Here is a 20,458-nt window from a genome sequence, read left to right on the forward strand (position 1 = left end):
ACAAAATTAAAAAATGAAACAAAAAAAAATCCACGGAACGCTACAGAGCTGGGAACATTTTGGGGGACTAAGGATATAAGGTTATTTTGAATGCCCCGCCCCCTCCACCGTAACTCTGGAGAGCTGGGACTCAAGGCTCCCGCGGGGTCGGTAAGGCGGACGCGGAGGTGGGAGGGCGACGAGCAACTGGGAGTGTCTTCAGGGGGCTGCACCAGTCCCCAGCAGGCCACCTGAGGGCGTAGGGCGGTTCGGGTGAGCACAAGGACATGCATACTGGTATCTACACATACGTGAGGATTGCACAAAAACCCAGAGTCCTCAGGGCACACACAGGGTTCATGGCCACACAAGGGTGTTTCTTGTTTAGTTTTGTTTTTGAGATGGGGTCTTACCCTTCTGCCCAGGCTGAAGTGCTGTGGCACGATCACAGTTCACTGCAGGCCCAACCTCCCAACTAAAGTGATCCTCACAACTCAGCTTCCGGTGTAGCTGGGACTTCAGGTGTGTACCATGACACCTGGCTAACTTTTTCTGTTTTTTATTTTTGTAGATAGGGTCTCTCTGTGTTGCCCAGGCTAGTCTCCAACTCCTGGGCTCAAGTGATCCATCTGCCTTGGCCTCCCAAAATGCTGGGATTACAGGCATGAGCCACCACACCTGGCCACACATGGATGTTTAAAAGGAGCCAAATTCACACCGAAACACACACAGACCTCAGGGGCACACATGCACAGGCACACAAGCGGTAGTGAGTCACTGCCTCTGATTCTCAGGCATCAGGCATGCACAGACCGGAGGCCCACCTATAGGTCCAAATTCCCATCCCTTGGCCTTGATGTCCCAAACAATACCAGCCTCACCAATATACTCACCAATACAATCACCAAGGCCACAGAGCAGTTACAGCTATCAGCATCACACACAACCAGCACACATTCCTATAGACATCATCCCATACGCAGGTACTGGAAACATGTACACGTCACAAACACAGGGACATCAGCATGTTTACACACTTGAGCTTAGAACACAGATTGTCACAAACTGTCCACACAGCAACAAATTCCCTCCCTCCGCAACAGGCACCTGAGTCATCATGCTTGGTATACCCCACACCATGTCCAATCAGGAAACGAGGCCCCCAAGGCCATGCCAGTGGCTCACACCTGTAATTCCAGCACTTTGAGAGGCTGAGGCGGGTGGACCACATGAGGTCGGGAGTTTGAGACCAGCCTGACCAACGTGGAGAAACCCCATCTCTACTAAAAATACAACATTAGCCGAGCATGGTGGCGCATGCCTGTAATCCCAGCTACTCGGGAGGCTGAGGCAGGAGAATCTCTTGAACCTGGGAGGTGGAGGTTGTGGTGAGCCAAGATCGCGCCATTGCACACCAGCCTGGGCAACAAGAAGGAAACTCCCATCTCAAAACAAACAAACAAAAAACAGAAACAAGGCCCCCAAACACCATGATATTTGATTCTTCCATCAGGGACCTCTTCCATCTCCCTGCCATCTCAGAATAATGGAGGCCAAGACACAGGTGTAAACAATGCTTTATGGGGGTAGGGTGGGTGCTGGACAGGCCTCCAGGTAATAAATAACAGGTACTAGCAACAGCAGGGCCACGCGGGGAGGTAGGGACAAATGACCCTGGTCTCAGGCTTTGGGAGCTCTTGGGGTATGGTTAGGGGTTCAGGGGGACAGAGGTTAGCCAAGACAGAGGAAGCAGCAGCAGGTACGGGATCCCCCTTCCCCCGTGGCTCAGTCTTGCCCCAAAGCCAGGCCCCACCAAGGAAGGGGGGACAGGTGGCGGCGCAGCTTCTCCGGGGCCAGGGCAGGTTGGGACATGGCCTCTCGGAGCCTGGGCCTGGGCCCCAGCCGGAAGGGCAGGGCTGGTCCTGAAGAACAGGTGAGCTGAAAGAGAAGGGTGTGGTGACCTGCAGGGTCCCTGGGGTCTGTCCAGCTGGTCTCTATCTCATTTCCAGGTATTTCCCTGCCCTCCTATCTACATCGGTCTGTCCATACCTTTCTTCTCCCAATTTCTACATTGTCTGATTTTCCGTCTCTCCCCTGCAGGTAATTTGGGGCTTGCGCTGAGGGTACCTGCATCTCCCTGTTTGTTTGCCTCAGAAAGCTAAGTCTGTAAAGCCACATTTCAACATCTAAATATCATGAATCTGGCTGGACGCGGTGGCTCACGCCTGTAATCCCAGCACTGTGGGAAGCCAAGGCGGGAGGATTGCTTGAGCCCAGAAGTTTAAGACCAGCCTAGGCGACACCACGAAACCCCATCTCTACAAAAAAATACAAACATTAGCCAGGCGTAGTGGCATGCACCAGTAGTCCCAGCTACCTGGGGGTCTGAGGTGGGAAGATGGCTTGAGCCTGAGAGGTGGAGGTTGCAGTGAGCCAAGATTGTGCCACTGCACTCCAGCCTAGGCAACAGAGTGAGACTGTCTCAAAAAAATAAACAGGCTGGGCGCGGTGGCTCACACCTGTAATCCCAGCACTTTGGGAGGCCAAGACGGGCAGACCACAAAGTCAGAAGTTCAAGACCAGCATGGCCAATGGTGAAACCCTGTCTCTACTAAAAATACAAAAATTAACCAGGCATGGTGGCAGGCGCCTGTAGTCCCAGCTGCTTGGCAGGCTGAGGCAGAAGAATCGCTTGAACCCAGGAGGCGGAGGTTGCAGTGAGCCAAGGTCACACCACTGCACTCCAGCCTGGGTAGCAGAGGGAGACTCTATATCTCCAAAAAAATTAAATAAATAAATAAATAAAATGAACCTGCCTTTGTATCTTTCTGAGTCCCTCTATGTTCCTGGATCACCCTGGCTCTAAGTCTCATTTCAGTGTTCCCCAAACTGGGGAGACGTTAGGTTAGTGTTTCTCACTTTGGTTGTATATAGCATTAACTGGGAGCTTCCAGAAATGCTGAAACTGGCTGGCTCATGTCTTTAATCCCAGCACTTTGGGAGGCCAAGGCGGGAGAATCGCTTGAGGCCAGGAGTTTGAGACCAGCCTGGGCAACATAGTGAGACCCCATCTCTATTTATGTTTTAATTAAGAAAAAAAAAAAAGTCCTGAAACCACTTCAGAATCTCTGGGGTGAGGCCTGGGCATCAGTATATTTTAAAGTTCTCCAGGTAATTCTAACGTGTGTCACTACCTTGGTGGGGAAATCAGTTTGGTGGGCCTTGACCAATTTTTAAATTCAAATAGAATAGGATAGACCAGCAAATATCAGAGTGCATCCTATATAATAAGAATATTCTATTGATTGGGCGGGTGCAGTGGCTCAAACCTATAATCCTAGCACTTTGGGAGGTAAAGGCAGGAGAGGATCACTTAGGCCCAGGAGTTCGAGACCAGCCTGGGCAACACAGACACTGTCTCTACAAAATTAAAACATTATTTAAAAAAAAAATTTTTTTTTTAAATGCAGGTGCATCACCTGAGGTCAGGAGTTTGAGACCAGCCTGGACAACATGTTGAAACCCTGTCTCTACTAAAAATACAAAGAAATTAGCTGGGCATGGTGGTAGACACTTGTAATCCCAGCTACTAGGGAGGCTGAGGCAGGAAAATCACTTGAACTCGGGAGGCAGAGGTTTCAGTGAACCGAGATCACACCATTGCACTCCAGCGTGGGCAACATGAGTGAAACTCCATCTCAAAAAATAATAATAATAATTTTAAAAGATATATTATATTGGTTGGCTGGGCTCGGTGGCTTATGTCTGTAATCCTAGCACTTTGGGAGGCTGAGGTAGAGGATTGCTTGAGGCCAGGAGTTTTTTTGTTTTGTTTTGGTTTGGGTTTTTTTTTTTTTTTTGGAGACAGAGTCTTGCTCTGTCACCCATGCTGGACTGCAGTGGCGCGATCTCCGCTCACTACAACCTCCGCTTCCAGGGATCAAACGATTCCTCTGCCTCAGCCCCCTGAGTAGCTGGGATTACAGGCGCATGCCACCACGCTCAGCTAATTTTTGTATTTTTAGTAGAGATGGGGTTTTACCATGTTGGTCACCCTGGTCTCGAACTCCAACCTCGTGATCTGCCTGCCTCAGTCTCCCGAAGTGCTGCGATTACAGGCGTGAGCAACCACACCCAGCAAGGTCAGGAGTTTAAGACCAACCTGGCTAACATAGTGAGACCATATCTCAAAAAAAAAGAAAGAAAGAAAGAAAAGAAAAAAGGAAAAGAGGCCAGGCATGGTGGCTCCCACCTTTAATTCCAGCACTTACAGGAATGCTGAGGTGGGTGAATCGCTTGAGTTCAGGAGTTCGAGACCAGCCTGAGCAACATAGTGAAACCCCATCTCTTCAAAAAATAAAAATACAAAAATTAGCCGGGCGTGGTGGTGCACACCAGTAGTCCCAGTTACTTGGGGGGCTGAGATGGGTAGATGACTTGAGCCCAGGAGGTCAAGGCTGCAGTGAGCTGAGATGGTGCCACTGCACTCCAGCCTGGGTGACAAAGTGAGAACCTTCTCAAAAAAAAAAGGTAAAGGAAAAGAATATTACATTGGCCAACAGAGACAGAAAACAAATTGGTAGTTGCCAGGGGCTGGAGGAATGGAGAGTGACTGCTTAATAAGTATGGGGTTTCCTTTTAGGGTAATGAAAACATTCTGAGGCCAGGCACAGTGGCTCACGCCTGTAATCCCAGCACTTTGGGAGGCCGAGGCGGGTGGATCACCTGAGGTCAGGAGTTCGAGCCAGCCTGGCCAACATGGTCAAACCCCGACTCTACTAAAAATACAAAAATTAGGTGGGTGTGGTGGTGCATGCCTGTAATTCCAGCTACTCCAGAGGCTGAGGCAGGAGAATCGCTTGAACCCGGGAGGCGGAGGTTGCAGTGAGCCAAGATCGCTCCACTGCACTCTAGCTGGGTAACAGAGCGAGACTCTGTCTCAAAAAAAAAAAAAAGAAAGAAAACATTCTGGAACAACACAGAGGTGGTGATTGCACAACCCTGTGAATGAACTGAATGCCATTGAATTGTACACTTTGAAAAGTCACGTAAATGTATGTTATGTGGCTTTCACTTCAGTGCCAAAAACCGAAAGAATACTGGTGGTAGGAAAATGTGTTTGAGTTTTATATGTGGGTGGGATCTTCTACAGTCAGTCCTAGATCAACACGTAAAATATATTTCTTCCTGCAGATTGCAGTCAACAAAGTGTGAAAAAGGCTTGCCTTGTTACATTTGACCTACTGAGGGCAAACTCTAGGACAGAGTCTCTGCTACGCCCTGAGGTGAAGAGGACACACCCATTCCTTTGAGCTCAGCCCAAAGATGGCTAAGAAGAAAAGTTTAAAAACAGCCCTCATCGATCAAGTCTTGACCACAAGGCGCCATTCTGAGCACTTTCGTGAATTAACTTATTTCTTCTCAACACCTATAGAAGCAGGTGCTATTATTAGCCTCATTTTACAGATAAGCAAACTTCTTACTCAGGCACAGCAGATGCAAAGTCCTGGAAGGACAAGAGAGCACTTTCTGAAGACATCATCCTTGATTCCTCTCTCTCTTTCAGATTACACATCCATTCCATCAGGAAATCATGTTGGCTCTGCCTTCCAAGTAGATCCAAGATCTAACCACCTGTTCCCCACCTGTCCCACCCTGGAGCTGCCAAGGGCTGGGAGGGGATTGAGCACGAAGTATAGAAGGGAGAATTGGCAAGACATATACATCCCCCAGAGAGGGGGGAATGGGACCAAACCCTGCAGGGTTTTGAAAGCCCATCAAGAAGTTTGGGTCCGGGTGCAGTGGCTCACGCCTATAATCCCAGCACTTTGGATGCTGAGGTGGGTGGATCACTTGGGGCCAGGAGTTTGTGAGCAGCTGGCCAACATGGTGAAACCCTGTCTCTACTAAAAATACAAAAAATTAGCAGGCGTTGGTGGCCGGTGCCAATAGTCCCAGCTACTCAGGAGGCTGAGGCACCAGAATTGCTTGAACCCAGGAGTGGAGGTTGCGGTGAGCTGAGATCACGCCACTGCACTCCAGCCTGGGTGACAGAGTGAGACTCTATCTCAAAAAAAAAAAAAAAAAAAAGTTTGGACCAAGCATGGAGGAACAAGTAGTGCTTCCTGGAGGAGGGAAGGAGGTTGCCAGGGAAAACAGAGTAGGAATGGTGTTGCAGGCAGAGGCCCAGCATGATGAGCAAGAGCCCAGAGGAATGGGAAGAACTTCAGTGTGGCTGGAGTGGCCTGAGAGGTAGGGAGACGGACAAGTGGCTGAGGCCGGTGAGGCTGGGCTGGCAGGGGCCAGTCCCTGCAGAGGGTCAAACACCAGGCTGAGGAGTTCCGCTGTGTCCTGGGACCCTGAGAGGCATGGATGGTTTTGAACAAGGGAGCGAGAGGAGCAGATGTGTGTATTAGAAAGACCCAGTGGCCGCATCAAAAGGAGACAGGATTGGCCGGGCGCGGTGGCTCAGGCCTGTAACCCCAGCACTTTGGGAGGCCGAGGCCGGTGAATCACCTGAGGTCAGGAGTTTGACACCAGCCTCACAAACATGGCAAAACCCATCTGTATTAAAAATACAAAAATCGACCAGGTGCAGTAGCTCACGCCTGTAATCCCAGCACTTTGGGAGGCCAAGGCGGGTGGATCATGAGGTCAGGAGATCAAGACCATCCTGGCTAACACGGTGAAACCCCGTCTCTACTAAAAATACAAAAAATTAGGCCGGGCGCGGTGGCTCAAGCCTGTAATCCCAGCACTTTGGGAGGCCGAGGCGGGTGGATCACGAGGTCAGGCGATCGAGACTATCCTGGCTAACATGGTGAAACCCCGTCTCTACTAAAAATACAAAAAACTAGCCGGGCGTGGTGGCAGGCTCCTGTAGTCCCAGCTACTTGGGAGGCTGAGGCGGGAGAATGGCGTGAACCCGGGAGGCGGAGCTTGCAGTGAGCCGAGATCAGGCCACTGCACTCCAGCCTGGGAGACACAGCGAGACTCCGTCTCAAAAAAAAAAAAAAAAAAAAAAAAAAATACAAAAAATTAGCCAGACATGGTGGCACGCGCCTGTAGTCCCAGCTACTCGGGAGGCTGAGGCAGAAGACTCGCTTGAAGCCAGGAGGCGGAGGTTGCAATGAGCTGAGACCGTGCCACTGCACTCCAGCCTGGGTAACAGAGTGAGACTCCATCTCAAAAAAAAAAAAAAAAAAACAACTAGCTGGCCATGGTGGTACACGCCTATAATCCCAGCTACTTGGGAGGCTGAGGCAGGAGATTCACTTGAACCCAGGAGGCGGAGGTCACAGTGAGCCAAGATGGTGCCACTGCGCTACAGCCTGGGTGACAGAGTGAGATTCTCTCTAAAACAAGACAAAACAAAAAAAATGGCTCACGCCTGTAATCCCAACACTTTAGGAGCCCGAGGCAGGCGGATCACAAGGTCAGGAGATCGAGACCAACCCGGCTAACACGGTGAAAGCCCGTCTCCACTAAAAAAAATACAAAAAATTAGCCAGGCGTGGTGGCGGGCGCCTGTAGTCCCAGCTACTCGAGAGGCTGAGGCAGGAGGATGGCGTGAACCCGGGAGGCAGAGCTTGCAGTGAGCCAAGATCATGCCACTGCACTCCAGCCTGGGCAACAAAGCGAGACTCTGTTTCAAAAAAATAATAATAAAAAAGACAGGACCAAAGAAAAAAAAAAAAAAGATTGGCCAAAACTGGAAGACAAAGAGTCTGGGGAGGACGTGGACCCTATTCCCTTCTCAGCCATTCCTCTGCCCGCCCCCTCGTCCTGTACTCCACCATTTCTCCCCTGGACTTTGCAGCAGCTTCCTCTCTGGTGTCCTGGTGACCCCCTCTGCCCCTCACAGCCTCTTCTCTTTATGCAGGCAGAGGAACTCTATGAACCCCTGAATCGGACCCTGTCCCTCCTCTGTTTAGAAGCTTCCCGTGGCTCCCACACAGGGTATAAGCCAGAGGCTTCCCCAGGGCCTACAGGCCCTAACTGATCTGCTTCCTCCAACCCCTGACCCCATCTCATGCTGTACCCGCAACACACACACAGGTCCTCCATGACGCCCACACTGGCTGCTTCGGTCACCCTCACCCACGCCAGGCATGCCCCTCACTAGCAGCGTTGCACTTGCTGTGCTCTCGGGCAACGCTCTTGCCCCAGATCCCCACAGGCCTCCCTGTCTCCCCTCCTTTACTCAAATGTCATCTTCTCAGTGAGGCTTCCATCATCTTGTTTAAAAGTACACTCTAGGCTAGGTGCAGTGGCTGACACCTGTAATCCCAGCACTTTGGGAGGCTGAGGTGGGCGGATCACGAGGTCAAGAAATCGAGACCAACCTGGCCAACATGGTGAAACCGTCTCTACTAAAAATACAAAAATTAGCTGGGCATGGTGGCACACACCTGTAGTCCTACCTACTCAGGAGGCTGAGGCAGGAGAATCGCTTGAACCCAGGAGGCAGAGGTTGCAGTGAGCCAAGATCATGCCACTGCACTCCAGCCTGGTGACAGAGCGAGACTCCATCTCAAAAAAGAAAAAAGAAAAAAGAAAAAAAGGACGGGTGCGGTGGCTCACGCCTGTAATCCCAGCACTTTGGAAGGCCAAGGCAGGCAGATCACCTGAGGTCGGGAGTTCCAGACCAGCCTGACCAACATGGAGAAACCCCGTCTCTACTAAAAATACAAAATTAGCCAGGCGTGGTGGCACATGCCTGTAATCCCAACTACTCAGGAGACTTAGGCAGGAGAATTGCTTGAATCCGGGAGGCAGAAGTTGCAGTGAGCCAAGATTGAGCCATTGCACTCCAGCCTGGGCAACAAGAGTGAAACTCCGTCTCAAAAGAAAAAAAAAAAAAAGTACACTCTTGGTCAGGCGCAGTGACTCACGCCTGTAATCCCAACATTTTAGCAGGCTGAGGGTGGGTGGATCACTTGAGGTCAGGAGTTTGAGACCAGCCTGGGCAACATGGTGAAACCCCGTCTCTACTAAAAATACAAAAAATTAGCCGGGCATGGTGGTAGTCACCTGTAATCTCAGCTACTCACGAGGCTGAGGCGGGAGAATCACTTGAACCCCAGAAGCGGAGGTTGCAGGGAGCCGAGATCTTGCCACAGGACTCCATCCTGAGTGACAGAGTGATACCCCATCTCAAAGGAAAAAAAAGTACACTCCTCCACCCTATCCACCCGTTTGTGCTTGTTTTATTTTTCTCCATAGTTCTTACCTCCCTCACTACTACATACTTTACTTATGTATTTCTTTTTTTTTTTTTTTTTTTTTTTGAGACAGTCTCGTTCTGTCACCCAGGCTGGAGTGCAGTGGTGCATGGTCACAGCTCACTGCAGCCTCAAACTCCTGGGCTCAAGTCATCCTCCCACCTCAGCCTCCTGAGCAGCTGGGACTCCAGGTGCACACTACCACGCCTGACTAATTTTAAACAACTTTTTGTGGAGATAAGGTTGCTTTGTTGCCCAGCCTGGTCTCAAAGTGATCTTCCCATCTCACCCTGCCAAAGTGCTGGGATTACAGGTGTGAGCCACTGCACCCAGCCGACTCACATCTCGTTTATCACCTGTCTCCTCCAAAGAGAATGTCAGCACCATGAGGATGGGAGTCTGTTTTACTCCCTGCTATATCCCCAGTGCCTTGAGCAGGGCCTGGCACACAGCAGGCGCTCAATAAATCATTGGAGAACTATGAGTGGAAGGGTCAAGGTCTAGGGCAGGAAGCTGGCCTGGAGCTGCAGGGGACAGGTGGATTCCCTGTGGCCCAGAAGATGTCTCCTTTTTTTTTTTTCCTTTTTTGAGACAGAGTCTTGCTCTGTCGCCCAGCCTGGAATGCAGTGGCTAAATCTTGGCTCACTGCAACCTCCACCTCCCAGGTTCAAGTGATTCTCCTGCCTCAGCCTCCCGAGTAGCTGAGAATATAGGCATGTACCACCATGCCTAGCTAATTTTTGTATTTTTAGTAGAGAAGGGGTTTCACCATGTTGGCCAGGCTGGTCTCGAACACCTGACCTTATGTATCACCCCCGCATCACATGCAACCCCTCTGCCTGTGTCCCCTCATCCCACCCTGACCCCTCTGCCTGCCCTATCCCACCCCTGATCCCTCTGCCTGTGCCCCGACCCTGGCCCTGACCCCCCTGGGCCTCTCCCCTGCTGGCTCTGACCCATCTCCCCCAGTCTCCCAGTGCTTCCCCATCTGGTCCTGACCTTTTTTTTTTTTTTTTTTTGAGACGAAGTCTTGCTCTTGTCACCCAGGCTAGAGTGCAATGGCGTGACCTCAGCTCACTGCAACCTCCACCTCCTGGGTTCAAGCGATTCTCCTGCCTCAGCTTCCCAAGTAGCTGGGATTACAGGCACCTGCCACCACACCTGGCTAATTTTTGTATTTTTAGTAGAGAGCGGGGGTTTCACCATGTTGGCCAGACTGGTCTCGAACTCCTGACCTCAGGTGATCTGCCCGCCTCAGCCTTCCAGAGTGCAGGGATTATAGGTGTGAGCCACTGTGCCCAGCCTGGCCCTGACATTTCTGAGCTGTCACTGTCTGGAAGTGGGTCTGTCCCTCCACCCCCACCCAGTGAACTGCCTCCGCCCACCTGGGCCTCCCAAAGCGCCGAGATTACCGGCCACTGCGCCCAGCCAGATGCCTGCTTTAGCTTGTGTGCTTTTGCATCTTTCTCTCTCACTCTGTTTCTCTTGCCATGACATGTTCAGTGTCTATCTCCACACCACCTCCCCTATTCCCAGGAGACCACCCTGCCTCTCTGAGCCCCCAGTGTCCCACCTGGCTCCGCAAGGCTCAGCAGCCACACGGCTGAGGGGCCACGGCCTGGGCACTCCGAGGCTGCCGAAGCTGGCGGAGGGACGCGTCCCCGTACTGGATGCCGGATCCCATCCTCTCAGGGTCTAGCTCGCCTGTCGGGGAAGGGGAGAGGTCAGCACTGGTGGCCTGGAGACCCCCAGGCCTGCCCTCCGCTCCCACTCGGGCCGGTCGGGGCCTCACCTGAGTCAATCTTGTTGAGGATGGTGCGGGCACACTTGAGGAACGCCTCTTCCACGTTCTCACCTGTGAGAGCGCTGGTCTCCAGAAACATCAGCTCTGCAGGGGCACACACTCTGAGGTCAGGGCCCCAGTCAGTCCCCACCCTCCACTGAGCTCTCACCTGCTGACTCTCATCCTGTTCCTCCAATGTTCCATCTCTGCTTACCCTCACCTCAGGCCTCTGCGCATGCCATTTCCCTGCCATTGATATCCACTTCCCCATATGCCCACCCAGCTCTTCCTTCAGAGCTCAGCTCACACAGCTCCTCCTCCAGGAAGTCCTCCCTGACTGCCTAGGCTGGGTAAGGCGCCTACTTAGGGCTCCCACAGCTTCTTGTGGCCCCCTATCCTGGCCCTGACCCCTCTGCTTGTGTCTCCTCATCCTGACCCCAACCCTCTGCCTAGGTCCCCGTTGTACCCCCCAGACCCTTCTGCCTGGGCCTGCCTCATTCTACCCCTGACCCTTCTGCCTGGGCCTGCCCCATTCCACCCCTGACCCCTCTGCCCATGCTCCCCCATCCCATGCAACCACTCTGCCTGTGCCCCCCAAACTTGGCCTTGACCTCTCTACCTGGGCTCCCCATCCCACCCCAACCCTCTGCTCATGCTCCCCATTCCATGTAACTCCTTTCCCTGTGCCCCCTCATCCCACCTGACCCCTCTGCCTCTGCCTGCCTTATCCGAGCCCTGACCCCTCTACCTGTGCCTGCCCTATCCCAGCCCTGACGCCTCTGCCTGTGTTCTCCATCCCACCCCAATCCCTCTGCCTGCTCCCCCAATCCTGGCCCTGGCCCCTCTGGGGCTCTCCCCTGCTGGCTCTCACCCCTCTCTCCCGGTGCTTCGCCATCAAGCCCTGACCTTTCTGGGCTGTCACTGTCTGGCAAGCGGGTCTGTCCTTCCACCCCCACCCACTGAACTGTGAGCTCCATGCAGGTTGGGCCTAGGGCTGTCTCCAACACTGTGTCCCTAGCACCATCTAGGACAGGCACAGGCCAACCAGAGTCTACCCATCAGCCTCGTGAAAAGGTCCCACAGTCAGAAAATCAGAGCTGGATTCACACCCACATCTCTCTGATGGCAAAACCTCCTTTAAAACCTGGAGGTTGCAAACCAGGGGAACATAAGCAGATCTCAAGCCACCAGATGTGGGTGGTTTGGCCAACACAATGTTTTCAAATGAGTTTATACTTGCAAACCTTTTTTCTTTGTTTTTTTCTTTGAGACAAAGTATCTCTCTGTCCCCTAGGCTGGAGTGCAGTGGTGCGATCATAGATCACTGCAGCCTCGAACTTCTGGGCTCAAGTGATCCTCCTGCCTCAACCTCCTGAGTAGCCCGGACCACAGGCCTATACCACCACACCCAGCTTTTTTTTTTTTCTTTTTTTGTAGAGGTAGGGTCTCCCTCTGTTACACAGGCTGGTCTCAAACTCCTGACCTCAAGTGATCCTCCTACCTTGGCCTCCCAAAATGCTGGGATTACAGGTGTGAGCCATTGTGGTTGGCCCTTGCAAGCCTTTTGGTATGGGTTGTCAGTATGCTGCACTCCCCTTAACACTAGTGCCTGTTACTCTAGGATCTACCCCATCCCATCTCCTATATTCAAAAATGTGCCTTTTGCCAGGTGTGGTGGCTCACACCTGTAATCCCAGCACTTTGAGAGGCTGAGGCGGGCAGATCACAAGGTCAGGAGTTCAAGATCAGCCTGGCCAATATGGTGAAACCCCGTCTCTACTAAAAATACAAAAGTGTGTGGTGGCGTGTGCCTGTAGTCCCAGATACTCGGGAGGCTGAGGCAGAAGAATCACTTGAGGCCGGGCGCCGTGGCTCACGCCTGTAATCCCAGCACTTTGGGAGACCGAGGCGGGCAGATCACAAGGTCAGGAGATGGAGACCACAGTGAAACCCATCCCTACTAAAAATACAAAAAATTAGCCGGGCGCGGTGGCGGGCGCCTGTAGTCCCAGCTGCTCAGGAGGCTGAGGCAGGAGAATGGTGTGAACCCGGGAGGCGGAGCTTGCAGTGAGCCGAGATTGCGCCACTGCACTCCAGCCTGGGCAACAGAGCTAGACTCCGTCTCAAAAAAAAAAAGAAGTTGCAGTGAGCCGAGACTGCACCACTGTACTCCAGTCTGGGTGACAGAGCAAGACTCCGTCTCAAAAAAAAAAAAAAAAAAACTGCTTTTCACCCAGGGCCATCTGGGGTTGCAATCTCTACATTAAACCAATACCCGGGAAGGTGCGGTAGGAAGGAAAAAATAGATAAAATAAAATATAATAAAACAATTAATTAAACCAATACCCTGTGCTGCTTCCCCACTGTAGGCGAAACCTTAGCAGCCAATATTAATCTAGCACCTGCTCTGTGGCAGGTGCTGAGGACTTTCCACAGACAATCTCCCTTAATCATCACAGCACACTGTGAGGCGGAAACGCTGTGATCCCGCTTTCCAGATGAGGAAACTGAGAACCAGCGTAATCACACAGCTCACTGGGGTCAACACTTAGGGATTTTTTGTTTGTTTTTTGTTTTTGTTTTTTTTTTGGAGACAGGGTCTTGCTCTGTCTCCCAGACTAGAGTACGATGTTGTGATCACAGCTCACTGAAGTCTTAAACTCTCAGGCTCAGGTGATCCTCCTGCCTCAGCCTCCACTGTAGCTGGGACTACAGGTATAAGCCACCACACCCACCTAGTTTTTAAAATTTTTTGTAGAGATAGGATCTCACTACGTTGTCCAGGCTGGTCTCAAACTCCTGGGCTCAAGCAATCCTCCCACTTTGGCCTCCCAAACTGCTGGGATTACAGGTGTGAGCCACCATATCCAGCCAACACTCAATTTTGAACCCAGACCTCTGAACCTCCACGTTCCCCTGCTGGGCACAGCCACTCAGAGCCAGTAAACCCACGGTCCCTGTAGACTGTCCACCCCCACCACCACCTGGTCCACGACACAGCCCTCACCATTCTCCTGGGCAAAGCGGGAGGCCTCCAGGAAAGTGACCTCCCGCTCAGGGTCCAGGTCCTTCTTGTTGCCACAGAGGATGACCACGATGTTGGGGCTGGCCAGGGTGCGGGCATCTGTCAGCCAGGCAGCCAGTGAGTTGTACGTCTCCCGGCTGTGGAGAAGGGAGAGGGGAGGGAGGCAGTGCAGAGAGGAGCCACCCATGCCCTGCCCCACCCACCCACCCCGGGCACCCACCTGGTGATGTCGTACACCAGCAGGGCTCCAGCTGCCCCTCGGTAATAACTCCGCGTCACCGACCTGTGGGGCCAGGGGGACCCAGTCACCCCCAAGGCTGGGGTCTGCCCCGAGAATGCCCCCCTCTGCAGACAGAGACTGGTGGTTCGGAGGCCCCCCTTCACTGCTGGCCCATCCCCCAAAACCTGGCCTTGGTTGGGTCGCCATGCAATTCCTCTCTGTTCTTGCATCCTTGCAGTCCCTCTCTCTTTGCCTCTCTCAGCTTCTATCTCACTTAGCTGGCCAGCTGCCTCTGTCTGTAAGTCTCCCGTCTTTGTCTCTCCCCATGTCCCTGTCTTTCCATTGGTCTCTTTTTCTCTCTATGTCTCTTACATGTGTGTCTTTTTTTAATTTTAATTTTAATTTTTTTGATGGTCTTGCTCTATAGCCCAGGTTGGAGTGAGTGGCACAATCTCGGCTCACTGCATCCTCGAACTCCTGGGCTCAGTCTCCCAGGGGAGGGATCCTCCCACCTCAGCCTCTGGAGTATCTGGGACTACCAGTGTGCACCACCACACCTGGCTAATTTCTTAATATTTTTTGTAAAGATGGGGCTTTGCTAGGTTGCCCAGGCTGGTCTCCAACTCCTGGGCTCAAGTGATTCTCCTGCCTTAAGCTATGGGTCTTTTTTTTTTTTTTTTTTTTTTAGTAAGAGTCTCACTCTGTCTCCCAGGCTGCAGTGCGCCATGATCTCGGCTCACTGCAACCACTGCAACCGCCACTTCCTGGGTTCAAGCGATTCTCCCACCTCAGCCTCTTGAGTAGCCAGGATTATGGATGCATGCCACCACATCGGCTAATTTTTGTATTTTTCGTAGAGATGGGGTTTTGCCATGTTGGCCAGTCCGATCTCAAACTCCTGACCTCAAGTGATCCGCCCACCTTGGCCTCCCAAAGTGCTAGGATAACAGGCGTGAGCCACTGTGCCCAGCCCTACGTGTCTTTTATGGATTGATTGATTGATTGAGATGGAGTTTTGCTCTTTCACCCAGGCTGAAGTGCAATGGCGTGATCTCGGCTCACTGCAACCTCTGCCCCCCCGGATTCAAGTGATTCTCCTGCCTTAGCCTCCCAAGTAGCTGGGATTACAGGCATGCACTGCCACATCCAGTTAATTTTTGTATTTTTAGTAGAGATGGGGTTTCGCCATGCTGGCCAGTGTGGTATTGAACTCCTGACCTCAAGTGATCCACCCGCCTAGGCCTCCCAAAGTGCAGGGATTACAGGTGTGAGCCACCATGGCTGGCCCTATTTAATTTCCTATTTCTCCCTGTCTTTTTTGTTTGTTTCACCTCTCTGGCTCTCTCATGCTTACTTTTGCCTTCCCATGCATTTGTGCATTCGTTCATTCAACATTTTCTGAGCAAATCTCCCCTTTGCCTGGCCCTGCCCAAGCACTATGCAACATCTGCTTATCATTGTCCTGCTGTGTCAGGTGGAGGCTCCTTCCCAGTGTAGCCAACTCTGCATTCTCAGTCTCACCAGTCTGGGTCCTTCTGGAACTCATGCAATCATTCCACAAGCATTTACTAAGCACTCACCGTAAACCTAGCTCATGCCACACACCTGTCTATCCTTCAGCCCATCTCTCTGCCTCTGGGCTCTGTGCACCTCAGGCAGTGAATCCATACACAAGTATTAACTCAGCTACTATGCTGCCATAGATCACACTTTTCCACGGACCGAATTCCCTCTATTTCTCTCCCTGCTCTCTGTCTCTGTTTCTCAGACTCGCCTAAGGTTTCTATGTGTCGATCAACTTTTCTGCAGTCATTTCCTGAAGACCTACCATGTGTTGAGCCCTATGCATTTCCCTCTCCCTCTCCCACAACACGTCCATTTCTCCATTTCTCTTTTGGAAAGATGGGATTTCACAATGTTGCCCGGGCTGGTCTCAAACTCCTGGACTCAAGCGGTTCTCCTGCCTTGGCCTGTGTGTCTTCAGTTCCCTATTTCTCGCTGTCTCTCTTTCTGTTCCATCTCTGTGGCTCTCATGCTCACCCTTGCCTTTCCATAAATCTATGCATTCATTCATTCATTCAATGTCCAACTACACCTGTCCGACTTGCCCTGTCTCCCTCTCTGCCTCTGACCTGTTTCTCTGTGTCTCCTCACCTCCTTTATTTATTTATTTATTTTTGAGACAGAGTCTCGCTCTGTCACGCCAGCTGGGGAGAACTGGTGCAATCTTGACTCACTGCAACCTGTGCCTCCCAGGTTCAAGCAATTCTCCTGCCTCAGCCTCCCGAGTAACTGGCATCCACCACCACAGCCTAGCTAAATTTTTTTTGTATTTTTAGTAGAGACAGGGTTTCACCATGGTGGCAGACTGGTCTGGAACTCCTGACCTCAAGTGATCCACCCGCCTCAGCCTCCCGAAGTGCTGGGATTATAGGTGTGAGCCACTGTGCCGGGCCTCCTTACCTCCCTTATCATTCTCTTCAACTCTCTTAGTCTCTGTCTCTCTTGCTCTTTTCCTTTCTGGGTGTGTGTCTCTCAAGTTTCCCCTTCTCTTTCTGTTTCAATGTCTCTCAGTCTCTATCCCTCACCCCCTCCCCAAGCCACTTTTCTCTATCTCTTTTTCTTTCTTTGAGATGGGGGTCTCACTATGTTGCCCAGGCTGGTCTCGAACTTCTGGGCTCAGGCAATCTTCCCACCTTGGCCTCCCAAAGCACGGGGATTACTGGCATGAGCCACTGCATCTGGCCCCTACCTCTTTTTCTTCCGCCATCTCTTTCTCTCTCCAGTACTCCCTCTCTCCTTGGATATATATACCTGCTAACTACGGTGTCTCTTCTCTCTCTCTCTGCCTTGTCTGCCCTCTCAGTGTCTCCAAGTGACTCTACACACACGTCTCTCTCTCTCTTTCCTTCTCTCTCTCTCTCCTCATCACCCTTGGGAGCCCAGCCCACCTACCGAAACCGCTCCTGGCCAGCCGTGTCCCAAATCTGTAGCTTCACAGTCTTCCCACCCACGTTGACCACCCGGGATCCAAACTCCACGCCGATCGTGTGGTTGGAGTCCTGTTTGACTGGGAGTGGGAGGAACAGAAGGGGCAGTGCAGGGAGAGAGGAGGCAGCTCAGAGGATCCCCCATCCTCCAAGGCCTTCTCAGTCTCTACAAACCCATTCTCATTGCTGGAGTGACTGAGGTCAAGGAGAACCTAGTAAAGGACATATGACAAAGCAAGGACCAAAAAGCCAGGACTGGACTTGTCCCTATGGCCAGCCCTGCCCTCCCCACCAGCTGCCCACCAGCCCACACCATGCCCATAACCACAGCTCAGGGTTCCCAGGACCACTGCGGGAAACTCACACTTATTCTCAATGAACTGATGAAGGAGACATGATTTGCCAGTTCCTGCACTGCCAATCACCAGGAATTTGAAGAGGAAGTCTGACCAGATGGAGCCAAAATCAGGGATACCCACAGGGAGAGAAAGATACAGGGAAAAAGATGGATTCCAATCCAATCTGTCTCTCTAACCGTCACAGTTAGAGGGAGAGAAACAGACATAGGCAGAAACAAACCAATAGGTAACAGTAACAGATAACTCTTTTTTTTTTTTTTTTTTTTTTTTTTGAGACGGAGTCTGGCTCTGTTGCCCAGGCTGGAGTGCAGTGGCCGGATCTCAGCTCACTGCAAGCCCTGCCTCCCGGGTTCACGCCATTCTCCTGCCTCAGCCTCCCGAGTAGCTGGGAGTACAGGCGCCCACCACCTCGCCCGGCTAATTTTTTTTGTATTTTAGTAGAGACGGGGTTTCACCGTGTTAGCCAGGATGGTCTCGATCTCCTGAACTCGTGATCCGCCCGTCTCGGCTTCCCAAAGTGCTGGGATTACAGGCTTGAGCCACCGCGCCCGGCCAGATAACTCTTATGTAGTACTTGCCATGTGCCAGGCACATTCTATGTATTTTTTTCAACTTTTATTTTAGGTTCAGGGGATACATGTGCAGGTTTTTTTTGTCCTTGTTTTTGTTTTTTCGAGACAAGAGTTTCACTCTTTGTTGCCCAGGCTGGAGTGCAATGGCGCAATCTTGGCTCACCGCAACTTCCACCTCCCAGGTTCAAGCAATTCTCCTGCCTCAGCCTCCCGAGCAGCTGGGACTACAGGCATGCGCCACCACGCTCAGCTAATTTTGTATTGTTAGTAGAGACGGGGTTTCTCCATGTTGGTCAGGCTGGTCTCAAACTCCCGACCTCAGGTGATCCGCCCACCTTGGCCTCCCAAAGTGCTGGGATTACAGGCGTGAGCCACCGTGCCCAGCCCACACGTGCAGGTTTGTTACATAGGTCAATTGTGTGTTGTTGTGGGCCAGGAACAGCTCTAAAGGTCTTTACTCACATCAACAGCTCACATCATCCTCAGGAAAACTCTATGAGGGAGGTAGCCTAAAAATTATTCCCCTTTTCCAGATGAGGAAACAGGCCAGAGAGGTTAACTGACTTGCCCCAAGTGACAGAGCTAGGCAGAAGTGAGATTCAAACTTAGGCCAAGGGCTCCAGAGTCCATCGCTAAAGTCTCTTGAAAGCTATTTAAACAAGGACTACCATCTAGCCCTTGTTCCTCTTCACCTCCTACCACCCTCTGACTCATTCACTCCACTATAGCTCCTGACCTTCAGTCTATTCCCTGAAAACGACAAGCTGGTTCTCACCTCAGGGTCTTTGCACTCTTCTCTTCTGTATTTGTTGAACGAATGCAGCTCCCTCTGACTCCTAAACCTGCGCTTCCCCCGCCTCCAATCACCACCTCCTGTGCTGCATCCCTACTGATTTTCCACTTCCCGACCTCTCCTTCCCTCCCTCTGCCCAGACCGTGGCTCCATTCTCATGCATAAGCCCCACCCCTTGCCACTAAGTCCTGCCCCTAACTCAAGAACAGCCCATACCCAAACCCATTCCAGAGCTCTCTCCAGCCAGATCAACCCCAGGGTCCCGAGCTTCCATCCAGTGTTCCCTCTAGCCCATAAGCCCGACTCCTGCCATTCACGCAGTCAGCCCCGCCCCTTCACTCAGGCTCCGCCCAGATCCATTAAGGCCCACCTCTTCCCTCAGGGCCTCCCTGAACCCCTAAGTACCAGCTCCCTCAAATCCCGCCCCAGATCTATTTAACCCACGCACCAGACCCTCAGGCTCCACCTAAATCGATTAAGCTCTGCCTCAGACCCACTAAACCCCTCCCAGCATCCACTTAGGCCCTGCCTCCGTAACACCAGACCCCGCCCCCTGATCTACAAAGCCCCGCCCATTCCCACAGGCCGCATCCTCCCGGGGCCCAGACCCAGGACCCCGGCTTCGGCCCACCACCCTCACCGTAGGTCTCGGCCATGACTCGGTCGCGGCCGCTGAGGGCCGCAATATGGCGCCGCGGCCGCGCCTGCTCCTCGGCTGGCAGCCGCTCCACTCCGGCTACAGCCCCGGCTTCTTCCTACTCCCCGGGCCCGGCACCGCCACTTCCGCCTCCGCCCCCCTCCAGCGCGACCCGCTCCAGCAGCTGGATACCAGACCACGCTTTCCGAAGGGCGGGATTGGTGGACTCGCGGGCAGAGGGCGGGACAAAAGGCGCGGATTGGTGGCATGAGAGGGGCCCAGCCCAAAGGGGCGGGACCGAGGCCAGCGATTGGCTGAGCAAGTGGGAAGGGACGTGCAGAGCTGCTTTGCCGAGCCGAGGAACGGATTTAGTCTGGAGTCCGGGGGCAGAGTCGAGTCTCCGGATTGGATTGGAGCGGACTTGGGGGAGGGGATACGAATGCAAAGAAGGGGGCACGGGCAGAATTGACAGAAAGAGGCTGGAAGAGGAGCTGATCTTGAGCTGGCGGGAGCGATTACTGGTCTCAAAGGCAAAAAGGAGGAAAACTCGGAAGATAGGCGCAGGTTACTTCCGGCCTCCCTTTGCAGATAATCTTCCAAGAAAACCTTTGCTGTGCGATTTATATCCTCCGTGTAGTCCCATTGGCTCCCTCCCACTGGTCTAGAGAGGACACTACAACCCCCTAGTTGGGCTGCTTAGGTTTTCCTTTGCTTGTGTCAGAAACCTAAGCTTAGGAGCCCTCCTACCGCACACGGCTTTCATCAGTGAAACACTGCCTAGCAACCACTGACGTTACCATATGCAGCGGGTTAACTGGTTCGATTCAGGAACCCAGAGAAACATTTCATTTGTATAGTTCCCACCCCACCCTACCC

The 20,458-nt window shown here is 52.4% G+C and overlaps 1 protein-coding gene across 1 annotated transcript; it reads right to left on the reverse strand.

The window, feature by feature from the left end:
- Window positions 1–1,538: 1,538 nt before the first annotated feature.
- Window positions 1,539–20,142, reverse strand: RAB4B (RAB4B, member RAS oncogene family). Its single transcript, XM_003915562.3, has 8 exons — window positions 19,586–20,142; window positions 17,586–17,666; window positions 17,187–17,301; window positions 14,232–14,294; window positions 13,994–14,148; window positions 10,996–11,091; window positions 10,777–10,907; window positions 1,539–1,917 (listed from the first exon to the last, which is right to left on the reverse strand). The coding sequence occupies exons 1-7, from the start codon at window positions 19,599–19,601 to the stop codon at window positions 10,792–10,794; spliced, it is 642 nt and encodes a 213-aa protein (XP_003915611.1). The 5' UTR covers window positions 19,602–20,142; the 3' UTR covers window positions 1,539–1,917; window positions 10,777–10,791.
- Window positions 20,143–20,458: the final 316 nt, after the last annotated feature.

The sequence above is a fragment of the Papio anubis genome, chromosome 20, assembly GCF_008728515.1.
Source record: "Papio anubis isolate 15944 chromosome 20, Panubis1.0, whole genome shotgun sequence".
Classification (NCBI taxonomy): Eukaryota; Metazoa; Chordata; class Mammalia; order Primates; family Cercopithecidae; genus Papio; species Papio anubis.